Genomic DNA, 14,631 nt, shown 5'->3' with positions numbered 1-14,631 from the left:
CTAGGTATTTAGTTGAATTGACAGCGCTTAGATTTGTGCGATTTATCGTATACCCAAAATTTATCGGATTTCTTTTAGTACCAATGTGGATGATCTTGCACTTTTGTGTGTTTAGTGCTAATTGCCACTTTTTGCACCATACAGAAATTCTCTCTAGATCATTTTGTAATTGGAATTGATCCTCTGATGATTTTACTAGACGGTAAATTACAGCATCATCTGCAAACAATCTAAGGGGGCTGCTCAGATTATCACCTAGATCATTTATATAAATCAGGAACAGCAGAGGGCCTATGACACTACCATTGTGGAATGCCAGATGTCACTTCTGTTCTACTCGATGATTTACCGTCTATCACTACGAACTGCGACCTCTCTGAGAGGAAATCACGAATCCAGTCACTCAACTGAGACGATACTCCATATGCATCAATTTGATTAATAGTCGCTTGTGAGAAACAGTATCAGAAGCCTTCTGGAAATCTAGGAATATAGAATCGATTTGAGAACCCTTATCGACAGCACTCGTTACTATATGGGAATAAAGAGCTAGCTGTGTTGCACAAGAATGACATTTTCTGAATCCATGTTGGTTATGTATCAGTAAGTCATTTTCTTCAAAGTGATTCATAATGTTAAGAGTACAGTACATGCTCCAAAATCCTACTGCAAATTGAGGTCAGTGATATGGGTCTGTAATTTAATGGGTTACTCCTATTTCCTTTCTTGAATATTGGTGTGACCTGTGCTATTTTCCAGTCTTTAGGAACAGACCTTTCGTTAAGTGAGCGGTTGTATATGATTGCTAAAAAAGACGCTATTGTGTCTGCATACTCTGAAAGGAACCTGATTGGTATTTCCTCTGGACTGGAAGACTTGCCTTTCTTAAGTGATTTGAGTTGTTTCACAACACCTGAGACATCTACTTTTATGTCACTCATGCTAACAGCTGTTCTCGTTTCGAATTCTGGAATATTTACTTTGTCTTATTTCGTGAAGGAATTGCGGAAAACCGTATTTAGTAACTCTGCTTTAGTGGCACCATCATCGGTAGCATTTCCATCGCTATCACGCAGTGACGGTATTGACTGTTTTTTGCCACTGGTGTACTTTACATACGACCAGAACAGTAGAAGGAAAATAGAATTAAGTCACAAAGTACAACTAATCATTTTGAAGGGCATGGTAAATCTAAAAAGAATAGTGGTGAAACTGTGTGAACGGAAATTGTGTAGGAACTGCTGATGCCCTGAGATACTGTTTCTGCTGTTAGAAGTGTACCGTATTTACTCGAATCTAAGCCGCACTTTTTTTTCCGGTTTTTGTAATCCAAAAAACCGCCTGCAGCTTAGAATCGAGTGCAAAGCAAGCGGAAGTTCTGAAAAATGTTGGTAGGTGCCACTACAACTAACTTCTGCTGTCGAATATATGTAGCGCTACACAGGCATGCTTTGTAGGCACAAATAAATACTGGCGCCAAACCCTCTGCGTCAGTGAATAACTTAAAAAAAAGGTGGAAGACGAGCTTTTTTTTCTCCGCCCAGAGTTTCGACCACTCCATTTTCTTACATTATCCAACAAAGTAAATACAAATTCCGTACTGTTCATCTTTGAAAGTAGCAGAATTTCAACATACTACGAAAATCCGACTAGCAAGACTGTTTAGGATGTTTGTCAATATGGCCAACTCTGCGTTCTGAATTTTTTCCTACCTGTGAGAAGAGGTGGTTGCTAATAGGAACCTGATGAAATGTGAATCACATGTAGTATTCTCTTCACCATAAGAATAATACGAATATAAAGATTTTGCCATGTATTCTTTCGTGTTTGCTGCTATCTCGTTTAAATCCTGTCTGCCTAATAAACTACGAAACTAATGTGAGACAACAGCAATGCTTGTCATGTTTATATTCGTATTATTCTTATGCCTAATAGTGATACAGTCAGAAATGGAGCACGGCAACTGACTAGATTTTTAAATCTAAGATGACTCTAATTTCTGTGCAGAATTTGATGTACTAAAGAAACGGCCGCAAAGATTTTCAAACGGAGAAAAATTTTCGCCTAACATAGAACATGTTCTATCATACGCAATCTATTATTTGGTTCTTGTTGATCATTATCAAAGAAAGCAGCAGTGTAAGTAACAACAAATAGCAGTCTCTTGCCATTGTTTCGCTAATGAGACGATTCCTGTCTCTCTCTTTTTTTTTTAAATTGTAAGCGGCAGTAGCGCACACAAAAGCAAGCCGTGCCGCGAGCGGCAACAGGCCGTAAACACGCACTATCAGAATGCGACAAACAATGCATGAAACAGTACAGTAATGCATTTTCAGCTTAGAGTGACGTGAACACCTATAACAAAGAAAACAGCACTTATCAGATCAAAGCAAAATAAGCAATCGATTAAAACCAGGCGGAGCATGTGAAAATGGAAGGGTACTCGTATAACTATGGACGGAGCATCTGACGCATAGCAATGGCTACCTGGTAAAGCTTAACTGCTAAGCTTACGACTCGAACCAAACTACTGTCGCTGTATCGTCATTCATTCGACGTAAATTGTCTCTCATATTAAAATGGACCAACTTTGTTTCGATATGGAGGTGCTGCCTAAAACTTTTCTCTCCCCTTGAATTTAGTCGCAAATTTCAGGTGCGGCTTAGATTCAGGAAATTATTCCCCCCCCCCCCCCCCCCTCCCCCCCCCCCTTGATTTCGAGTCTTGTTTTTCAGGTGCAGCTTAGATTCGAGTAAATATGGTATTTGATATGCCCACAATTTGAAATAGTCTCTTCTTACTAACAAGCATGCATAACTGTGCTGTTAATAAACCACATTTAGATATTTTGTGTAGCAATAAAAACAGACTATCCTCGGTTTTACAAGAATATCAGTTTTGTCAACTTTCATTCTACTAATTGTAAAGTATCCATCAGAAAAATAATTGTGAAACAACAGTTTGTTTAGGGTATTGCATAAGACCCTCACAATTATATATCCTAAATTATTGCCTGCTGGTATTACAGAATTAATATAGTGATGTTAAACAACAAAGTATGTTGTATGATAATGTTCTCAGTGAGGCAAATTTCTTTAGAGAGTGCAGAATGTTTTGTTTCTCTCTGCATCATTACAACTTTCTTCACAGAGGCCAATCTTCGCCAAATGAGTGAAAATAAACGTTACGCTTACATCACATACCAAGACTTAAGGAGCATTGCAGAATACCGACAACAAACGGTGATGGCTATCAAAGCCCCACCAGAAGCAAAACTTGAAGTACCATCGGCAAGTGAGGTTAGTATGCCTTAAATTTCAGGTTTTAGTCACTTGATGTATTTACATGGCTAATAATTTTCATCTACTATTTTCTCTCTCTCTTTTTTTTTTTTTTTTTTTTCCATGTAGGGCCTGACAATGCATATGAAGAGCCAGCACGGTGAAATTGAGGTTTTCCTTTGTCCAGAAGAACCAGCACCTCAACCCACTCCTGAGCCTGTAGCCTCATGTAGTGCTGGGGAATTTGGTCTTGGTCTTGACAGTCTGGAACTGTCAGAAGATTTTGTAATTAAGGAAGAAGATCCAATAGGAAGGGAATGTGACGAAGACATATTACCAGGTCCCAGCAGCCTTGGTCCTCTTATGGGAGGCAAGCAGTCAGATCCACATCTTCCTACAGGTAATCAATCAAAAATTAATTTACACCATTTTTATTGTAGAATGTATTTTTTCTTTGTGTATATGTGTGTGCATGCACAGTAAACATGTATTCAATCACGATACGAACATACCTTGTGTGTCTTGTACAAAAATGCCTTCAATCACTTTATTTATGGAGTTATATTGTCATTGCTTGAATAATCAGACTAAGCACTGCTGATGTAACACAACAATAACAATAATAATAGTGTGTGATAAATTGAACACCCATAAACTAAGAGAGTTCAGCAAATATATCATTACGTAGTAAATGCTTGGAAGTGAATAGCGTAAAGTGTCTGTAGTTAAGTTTATCCCAAAAACTCGGCATGAAAAAGTCATCAGAGTACTGGTATCCCAGGAGAGATACACAATATTATGACAGGATATTACTCGGTGTTGGGAACCTGTGTAATCTACATTTTGTAATAAATGCTAATATAGATACAAATTTTATCTCAAAATGCAAAAAACACACAATTATCTAGCAGCTGCTGTTTCATTGCGAACTGTATCCAAGTGGACTATTTTTCAGAGATAGTTTTAAATAAAAATATCGAAAATGTAGCTAATTTTTGATCTGTCTAAGCCCAGTTTGAAAAGATCGTGTGCATAAGAATGTATGTGCAAAATATAAGGTGCACGAATGCTATGACTTATCATTGTGCTTTAGGCGTAAGTTTCTCCCGTAGCTCAAGTTCAAATATAGGTATAAAAAGTAGACATTTAATGTGGCTCTTTTAGGCAGCAGGTGTTGTGCACTGTGGTTGTCAAATTCCAGTAGAGGATGGGCCTTAGCTACCTTGTTGAGAGCATAGCCAGTATTTGCGTGGTAGCTGTTACCAGATGATTTGTGTTTTGCCTCCATTGTTTTCTTTTCTTATTTTGAAATCCTGGTCCATCATGAAATTCCGTTATGACCCTGACGACATTAGAAGAGATCAGCAATCCCTGTAACTCTGTGTCAGTTCTGCGGGGGATTGTAGACCACTGGTTTAGGCTGCTGCCCTGCTAGGGGATGCGGGGCTTGTTTACCACTCTGCTCCTTGCCCCTCTGGCAGTCGTTGTTTGTTGACACCCACAGCTGACTGCCAGTTTATAATGTCCACACTATACAGTATAGTGACTGAAAAACAAAACCTTGAAATGTTTTTGACTGTATGGAAATAAGTTATTTTTTATTCTACTTCTACACTAAACGCCATGTCAGTTCTATCTGTAATGTTGTGTAGCATGGGGTGCATTGCTGTGAATGCCCATGAAAGATTGAAGTATGTTCTGCAGATTTTGCTGTTATAGAGTTGCGGGGGGGGGGGGGGGGGATGATCTCCAGAAATACTGTAAATCAGATACGAAGTTAACTGATGTGAAAGTGTTGCTGCTTCTCAACAGAAACAATCATCTGTTAAGAAATAGAGCAAGAAGGAGTAAAAGTACAAAGACCATTTTGGAAAGGGGGGAAAAACACTTGAAGTTTTTGCTAAACAATCATTAAAGTATAAAAGCTTCCCCATCACCAGAAAATTATTTCAAAGCATTAATGCATAATCTTCAGTCCATAGCATGATGACAACCTTTTAAATTTGTACTTCTCATATTTACACACAGACAATATTATGAAAAGGACAGGCTGCTACTCCCCGTGTAGTGGAGATGTTAAGTAGCAGAGAGGCACAATAAAAGGTTGCTAAACAAGTAATCTTCCAGCTAAAAGGCCTTTTACACACACACACACACACACACACACACACACACACACGTACGTGTTCATATTAATGCAAATGCAATTCACTCACACGACCCCTGTCTCTGGTTGCAGAGGCCACCCAGAAAATACATCCAAATTCCTCCAAAAATAGCTGCTACATTTTCAGGTCCTACTCATTGTAAACAGTGTAAGTCGGCACAGGGTCTGTTTTGAGTGACTCTCAGTATTGGTTTTCTAAATGTTAATGTTATAAAACTGCTGTTTGCTCTGCTATAAGGTGACCTCCTTTTTGCTCTCAGGGACATAATCTTAAAATCTGTAATTTTGCTACTGGTGCTGTCCCACTTATACTGTTGGTTGCAATGTCTTTCTGTAGGAAAATATTTTTATGCAGGTGACTGTAGTTGTGGCAAATTATATCACACATTTGAAGAACTGCAGTTTTCCTCTTTCTTTTTCCTGTACTACGGTTGAGCTGGAGGAAGAAAGCTGTTACTTCTCTAAGTGCACTTTTCTTCATAGAACTGCTTTAAGTTTACAATACATTGAATGAGATTGGTATGTATCCCTGGGCTTATGTGTATCGTTCATATCAATGCAGATAAGAAATACACAGCATTGCCATATTTATTTCAGGATAGTTAAATCTGCACATTCTTTTTAAGTGTGCTGAATGCTGATGTTAACTTTGTCATCTCCCAATAATAACCACTTCTTTCTGACTGCTCATTGAAAGAAAACAGTGAGGTAATATATACACTCCTGGAAATTGAAATAAGAACACCGTGAATTCATTGTCCCAGGAAGGGGAAACTTTATTGACACATTCCTGGGGTCAGATACATCACATGATCACACTGACAGAACCACAGGCACATAGACACAGGCAACAGAGCATGCACAATGTCGGCACTAGTACAGTGTATATCCACCTTTCGCAGCAATGCAGGCTGCTATTCTCCCATGGAGACGATCGTAGAGATGCTGGATGTAGTCCTGTGGAACGGCTTGCCATGCCATTTCCACCTGGCGCCTCAGTTGGACCAGCGTTCGTGCTGGACGTGCAGACCGCGTGAGACGACGCTTCATCCAGTCCCAAACATGCTCAATGGGGGACAGATCCAGAGATCTTGCTGGCCAGGGTAGTTGACTTACACCTTCTAGAGCACGTTGGGTGGCACGGGATACATGCGGACGTGCAGTGTCCTGTTGGAACAGCAAGTTCCCTTGCCGGTCTAGGAATGGTAGAACGATGGGTTCGATGACGGTTTGGATGTACCGTGCACTATTCAGTGTCCCCTCGACGATCACCAGTGGTGTACGGCCAGTGTAGGAGATCGCTCCCCACACCATGATGCCGGGTGTTGGCCCTGTGTGCCTCGGTCGTATGCAGTCCTGATTGTGGCGCTCACCTGCACGGCGCCAAACACGCATACGACCATCATTGGCACCAAGGCAGAAGCGACTCTCATCGCTGAAGACGACACGTCTCCATTCGTCCCTCCATTTACGCCTGTCGCGACACCACTGGAGGCGGGCTGCACGATGTTGGGGCGTGAGCGGAAGACGGCCTAACGGTGTGCGGGACCGTAGCCCAGCTTCATGGAGACGGTTGCGAATGGTCCTCGCCGGTACCCCAGGAGCAACAGTGTCCCTAATTTGCTGGGAAGTGGCGGTGCGGTCCCCTACGGCACTGCGTAGGATCCTACGGTCTTGGCGTGCATCCGTGCGTCGCTGCGGTCCGGTCCCAGGTCGACGGGCACGTGCACCTTCCGCCGACCACTGGCGACAACATCGATGTACTGTGGAGACCTCACGCCCCACGTGTTGAGCAATTCGGCGGTACGTCCACCCGGCCTCCCGCATGCCCACTATACGCCCTCGCTCAAAGTCCGTCAACTGCACATACGGTTCACGTCCACGCTGTCGCGGCATGCTACCAGTGTTAAAGACTGCGATGGGGCTCCGTATGCCACGGCAAACTGGCTGACACTGACGGCGGCGGTGCACAAATGCTGCGCAGCTAGCGCCATTCGACGGCCAACACCGCGGTTCCTGGTGTGTCCACTGTGCCGTGCGTGTGATCATTGCTTGTACAGCCCTCTCGCAGTGTCCGGAGCAAGTATGGTGGGTCTGACACACCGGTGTCAATGTGTTCTTTTTTCCATTTCCAGGAGTGTAGTTACTTGTACACTTGAATCAACATTTATTATAGAAGGCAAAATTGTGTTAATGATGCAGGATGTTTTGTTTTTTTTTTTTTTTTTTTTTTTTTTTGTGCATCCCATTTGTTTTTTAATAATAGTAGAGTTAATTACCTAAATTCAAAGAAATGACTTTTGACTGTAAAATTCTATTAAGGACACATTTTTTTTGCAGGACATGAAAAAAATTATATTCTTAAAGTTCGAAATTTTTGTTTCTGTGGAGAAATAATTCTATTTCCAACTTATTGCATTCATATGATAAACATTTGACATTGAATGTCTCTTGGCAGCTGCTGCTGTAAAGCTCTTAAATGTAGGTGGTTCTTCGAATTTTGACATCGTAAATGATATGCCGGATTGTTACTTTGTGTGAACATATGTTCTCTCTCCCATTGTAGTTCTTCCTCATCATCTGATATTACTCTCTATACTGCTTTGTTTTCCAAGCTGAGTTCTTTCTCAATGCACTAAACATCCATAGTCCTTGGTTTGCATGACATTGCTTTTCGTTCTGTTGCCAGCCTTCTTTCCTTCCTACTCCTGTGTCCATTGTTATATTTGTGTGCGTACTGCTTTATACAGCCAGTTTTTGAGAAAAATATTGTAAACTTGAAAATAAAAATTTATTGAGTAATTGTTGCTTGTTGATAGGCAAGTGCCTAACTGTTAATGGATATATCAAATTTAAGCTCTGTTGAAACTGTGTTCAAATGTTGGATTAAAATAATGGCCTACTATAATCACTAACTGCACTTTCTGGAGGAAAACTACTGTACTGATGTGGTAGTGCCAGATCTCTGCCTGTGACTTTGTGCTGTCCTTCATAACCACATCACAGACAGAGTTCTAGTTACTACGAGATCAAAACCTATCATTGGAATTTTGTACATACCTCTTTCCAGCCTGCAAACTTTTAATTATTTACATGGTTTGTAGAAAAATCTTAACATCGGTGTTTTGCTCATAACTTTCTTCTTAGATTTAGGACAGTCTATATTTCAAAGAAATTGTGTAATAAATGTTTTATTTGTGTTGTGATCTGTAATGCACATTGTTAAAATTCCTTAAAAAGCCTTTGGAAGAGATGAATCAGTGTGATTGATATCATAGTTTTGTTCTTAAAACAGAAAAGATGAAAAAAAATAGAGGTGCCAATACTGACAACATACTAAGAAAAACCTCTTAAATATGAAATCAGAAAGGGAAACAAGGTCTAATATAGAGACAATACTTACGAAGGTGTTAAAAAAGACAATGGGAACTCAGAGGGTGGTACAGCTAATAAAAAAAGAGTTGGGTTAATGAAAGTGTTGGTCATGCCCTATTTTGAGTGTATGGAAGGTAAAAATACTTAGTCAAGAAACAAATGCCAAGGCCCTTTTTATCTTCTATGCCATGCCAAGCAATAAGAGATTGGATGTTGTTGGTATATAAAATTTGTTTGTTTGGGGCTGATTTTGATTTAAGTATGGTTGGTACAAAATATTGTTCAAAGTTACCTTTACATTAGTTTTATAACTGTCATGCTTGCGTGTGGTAAAGAGCCATATTTTGTGTTTATATGCTGTACTGTGGTCAAGTCATATCAGTAATCTTAAATTCTGAAATTCATTCTCAGTGAATCTAATAAATCTTAATAGGAGTCTGTGCTTTGTCACCCATAGATTTATGTTATCAGGAGTAAATAATACTCTGCCAACTACTTTTAAAATTAAAAAATAGCTGATAGAGTTTTAGAACAACCTCTTGTGATTGAGCGATAATATTAGTGAATGTTGGAACACAGATTCAAATTGGTACTATTAGCTTAAAGCTTTATGTGCTGTAAGAGCAGTTTAATTTTGTAGGAAGAGCAAACACCAATTGTGATTGTACTAGTTACCATGCCCAATTTGCAAATTATAAATGGAGAAATAAAGATTGTATATTAATATAAAATTGAGGAATAACAACATCTTATACATGGGCGGGCAAATGCAGTATAGTATGGTAAGGAATGGAGGCATAATTCTTCACAAAAACTAGCCCGAGGAAAGAAATAACAGAAACTTAATTTCTATTTTGAACAACTGTAGCAGACACCCCCTTTCTTTTCTCACCCCCTTTCAAAATTAACCAAATAAGATGATTACTTCAAAAAGGCTAGGGTAAACCCTATTGCCAACATTTGTAGTAATCTGGTGAAACCCTGTGAGACACTGTCCAAGTAGAGATTTAAATTGAGTTTACAACTTGATAAAAATTAACATTGGGGTAAAATTAAAGAATAAAAAAGGGGAAATCTTTGAGAATGTGAAATCTTAATACACTAAGGAAATATAATGTTTCAGTTATCACTACCTCCAATACAAACCTTGATGGTAGTTCCTATAAAGGAGTGGGGGAAAAAGGTTGCCAACTCAAGCCCCATACTATCATTACCTCAGGTTCGATTGTCATGGTGTCTCAGATCGCATCATTTTCAGTCCAGATATGTTAAATCACATTAGAGGCTTAACAAAGATATTGACAAGTGTCATGTTCAAAGAGACACATAAACACAAAAACTGGCCAGTGTGTGTAATGCAACTAAACACATTCTTTCGGACCCCTTCCCCAACCCCTCCATCCCACCCCATGCAATAATTGATTGTTGAAGTGTTTACGCTCAAAAAAATTAGATACCCTAGCATAACATTAGGAGTTGATGGTTGAGTGAATCTAACAAATAGGGAAATTTTCAGCATGTAGATTGTCTGTCAAAAAGGTAGATTGCTCCTCGTAATGGAGTGTTAATAGTGGATAAAAGAAATAATAGTTACACCAGCAGCCAAGTTACCAACTGATAAGCAGTCCTCATTGGGATTTGGTTGCAGATTATAGGCGATAGATTCCAAACAAAAGAAAAAAAATAATAGCAAGAAAAATAAGAGCAAATAAAAAAAATTACATTTAAACCGGTTAATTGAATGAAAATAGTAATCAAAATCTTTTGATTAGGTTTAGAAATAAAAAAAAATTTGTTGCATTTGACAGGACTCAAACCTATGACCTTTTACATGTCAGATTTGTACACTATCCACTGTGATATGACATCACACTGTAGTATCCTATGTACATTTATGTCTCTGGTGGCCTAATCGAAATGAGTTGTAGCCTTTAAAAATTAGCCTTTTTGCAGTGTTGTGTGAAGTTTACCTAACGTAACCTGATTTCTGAAGTGGTTTTGAATCTCGTCTTGTACAGAAGTATCCAATAGTGTTTGGTTAGGGCCGTGCATGAAATGTGTGTTGTTAGCATCTTTTTTGGGGGGGGGGGGGGGGGGGTTAAGTGTGATGGAATGAAATGGGCAGACCCAGGATTTGGATCCAAACACATCAAGAAAAGATGCCAGACAAGGAATTGGAAGTGAACTGATCAATTGTTACGGCAGTTCGGCAACAGTGAGCGGTTCGGGCATGAAAGTGTGTGTTCTCTGATTGGAGGAAACCAGCTCCAATGTGTGAAGTGTCAGCTATCAGATAATTTTAATTGAAGTATGGAAACTTACGTGACTGAACTTTTGTAGACTCAAATAACTGACATAGACAGACTTGTACAAATGTCTTGTATCCCTAACATTGAACCGAGCATGGTGGTGCAGTGGTTAGCATACTGGACTCACATTCAGGGCGACTATGGTTCAAATCCACGTCCGGCCATCCAGATCCACCCCCCCCCCCCCCCCCCCCCCAGTCACTTATGGTAAATGCGGGGTGGTTCCTTTCAAAGGGCACGGCCCATTTTCTTCCCCGTCCTTCCCTAATCCAAGCTTGTGCTCAGTCTCTAATGACTTTGTTATCAAAGGGATGTTAAACACTGATTTCCTCCTCATCCCTAACATCTATTATTTGTGGCATCCTGAAGCATATTCTGTATTCAAACATGATAATTGTCAAGAAGTAGTGCCTTCTCTCTTTAAATAGCAAAATTTGGGAAACACTATTTTATTGGAAAACAGATCCCTCTTTTAACACAGGATGTAGAATAGCCAGCACTCGAGATATTCACGTGGTGGTGGTGGTAGTGGTGATGATGATGGACTGAGGGTGTTTCCATTTCATTTAATGAAGTTAGATCTCATTAAAGGGGATAAACATAACAAAATGTTGATAAATAAAAAATCACTCTTGATGTAAGAGCTTATTGAATTATTTCAGTATGTAGGTGCACTCATCAGAAATATGAAAAGATGCAAACCTCTATTCAAGATTGGTGAAGGTAAATGGAAGATTTAGGTATGTTGAGAGAATTTTAGGAGAATGGTCAGTCTCTCTCTTAGAAAACCACAGAAAATACTTTTGACAACATTTTTGTTATTGGATTACTTTTCCATCGTTCAGGCCCTTACCAAGGTGACATTGACGAAGACAAAGGTTTCATAAGTGATTCTAGGGCAAGGGGGACTTACAGATGGTCAAGAAATTTAAACAGGAATCATGAGAAAAAAAAAACACTGTTCTTGCATACCACTGCTATAATTAACACAATATTTCCTTAGTTTGCCAAATTTTTTGAACCTATTCCTTATGTCATATCTGAAAATTTACATTATAGTTAACTGGTTTCTGGAGGAGCTAATGGAAGTGCATTATTCTCCCAAATAATAAAATATACTAAACCAGCAAAAGATTTTAGAAGCATGTTAATGCACTTGTTTATTGTGTTGTCCTGTAACAGTTATGCATTTGTGATATTTTAAGGTGCCTACTGAGAAGGGCCTGTGTCTATTAATGAAAAATATAAATAGACACATGTGGTGCCATTTGCTTTGCTCTGTGCCCTGAGCTTAGTTGGAGCCTGTGTATGCTACGTATATTGTTACCGTAGCACCATGGGATTCAGCTGAGTTCGGGATTGCTTAGACTGCCGTGTTACTGACACAACTGCTTGCTTTGGGAGCTCATTTACTTTCTGCTGCATGGCATCTTGTCTTTTGTTAAAGCTTGTAATGCTTGCATGTATGGGTACGTATGTATGTTAAATCTAACATTCAGATGACAGTGAAATAAAATTACTGGAGTAGTAGAGACAATTAATATTTAGTTGCAAGATTGGTATGCTTTTGTGATCTGATGTCATAATTTTCTCAGCTGCAGAACCAGATACCATGCTGGACATGGGATTTTCGTCATATTGCGAGCCTTTCCTGTCGCTGGAGCCTCCACTGTCTGATGCAGACTATAACTTCAGTTTGGATGTGGATGAGGGCCTTATGGATCTCTTTGATTTTTCTTAAAACCAGAAGTGCCCTTTCTTGTGAGATGCTGTGTTACTTACATATATGGGTATCATTCCTGTACATAAATTGTATTGTCTAATGCATTCTGTGAATCATACTATATTCAAAGTGCTGTAGATGTAACAAATCATGTAACTGTAACGTTGCACTGGCATGCTGAAACACTATTTTTGCACGACCAGTCTTGCCCATTTCTAGCAGTTAAAAGGAGAGATCTTTCATAAAGAAGTGATTGTTTAATCTGGGAAACACCAAAGAAATTCTTAATTTTACCAGTGTACAAAAGAAAGGAGATTACTCCATAATTTCCCTTTATTGCAATGAACTTCATTGTAAAATTACTGCAATTTTTTATTATTATTATTTCCTTGGCCCTCTAAAGGGTAATCTGTGCATCAGTGTTGTGGATTTGTGGATAACAATATCAGTCTCACAGAAAGTACTGTTATTTATGTGACATGAGGTTGTTGTGCTTATTGTTGAATGTTTTTTCTGGAACATTACATGTGTGCTGTTCTGATGGGAGAAATGTTAGCATTGAAACATTTATTTTTTACACAATTGCAGTGTTAATAATGTAACTTTTAATCTTACCTGTGCCATTATTTTTTAAAGAAAAAAACAGTGAGTAACCTTTGTGGTCAGGGATAAATTATAATACGTTTTGTAAATTATGTACCGTAATACTAAATATTTAGGTTTAATTTATAAGCATAGTTAATTTATTTTGCACAGAAAAATTCAAATCTATCTCATGAGTCTTCTATATAAAGTTAAAGCATCATTTTTAATATCGGGAAGTGGATCAAGTACAGTAAATACTACTACTACTATAAATTTGACTATTCTTAATTATTTGTTTTTCACTATGAACTTTGCTGTTCCAGTTGAAATGAAATACTCCAAGTACATAATGAATTGGAGGTTCTTTATTTGATGTTATGATGCAAAAAAAGTGTGTTACTGTGGAAGGTGAATCGATCAGAACAATTTATTGACAGTTGTTCTCTGTCATCTAGGCTGTGCAAAATGTATCCATTGTGTTGCACCAAATGTCTTTTTAAATGCCATGATTGTAGTTGACCTGGAATGAAATATTTTTTATGTTATTTATGAGTGTGCATCCTGTATTATAGCTTAACAAACTGCACTGTACATCAGCTAATAATAGGCTGTGTTTTGTATGTAACTTTTTTTATTTTTCCCCCTGTCATTTACCTTTTATCAGCATTCCTTCTCCGTGGTCCTATCATGTTGCACATTTCATTGTATTTTGTAATTACCTCAAGTTTATCTGGAAGATTCAGCCCACATGATGTTGCACTTATTTGTGTGATTTGAACTATTATATATGTTTGTTATAGTGTGATTTTATTTTCTATTGTTCGTGATATAATATCCAATAATATTCTTATACAAAAAGATCTTTTACTTTTGAAAATAAAAGAACTTATATTTCTATTTACGTGTGTCTTTTATTTGGAAGTGTCTCATTGAGTGATACAGGTATGTGTGTATTGAGGTGACAGAGTGCCATTATGTCCACTACATAAACATTTTGTTGATAAGAGTGTCTGCTTGTAGATTGGTATGAGGATCAGAAACCATACCTTTTCAATCTTCATCCGTTAACCACAATTCAGTATTTAAAGGATATGAGATGGTGATACTATTTCTCCTTGTCTGAACCTCTGAGAGCAGTGAATTTGGGTTAGACATTATGAAATATTACACAATGCAAATCCATTGTTCATT

The 14,631-nt window shown here is 38.5% G+C and overlaps 1 protein-coding gene across 2 annotated transcripts in view; it reads left to right on the top strand.

Moving 5' to 3' along the window:
* LOC126458147 (transcription factor E2F6-like) overlaps positions 1-14,337 on the top strand; it is a 62,782-nt gene extending 48,445 nt beyond the window's left edge. For both annotated transcript variants that reach the window (XM_050095001.1, XM_050095002.1), the window contains exons 7-9: positions 3,151-3,299; positions 3,411-3,681; positions 12,728-14,337. In XM_050095001.1, coding sequence (XP_049950958.1) covers positions 3,151-3,299; positions 3,411-3,681; positions 12,728-12,873 — 566 coding nt within the window. In that variant the 3' untranslated portion in view covers positions 12,874-14,337. The remainder of the gene's footprint in view (positions 1-3,150; positions 3,300-3,410; positions 3,682-12,727) is intronic.
* Positions 14,338-14,631: the final 294 nt, after the last annotated feature.

This window comes from Schistocerca serialis, chromosome 2, assembly GCF_023864345.2.
Source record: "Schistocerca serialis cubense isolate TAMUIC-IGC-003099 chromosome 2, iqSchSeri2.2, whole genome shotgun sequence".
NCBI classification, from domain to species: Eukaryota; Metazoa; Arthropoda; class Insecta; order Orthoptera; family Acrididae; genus Schistocerca; species Schistocerca serialis.
The sequence above is the reverse complement of the archived record's forward strand: the minus strand, read 5'-3'. Positions and strand labels throughout refer to the sequence as shown.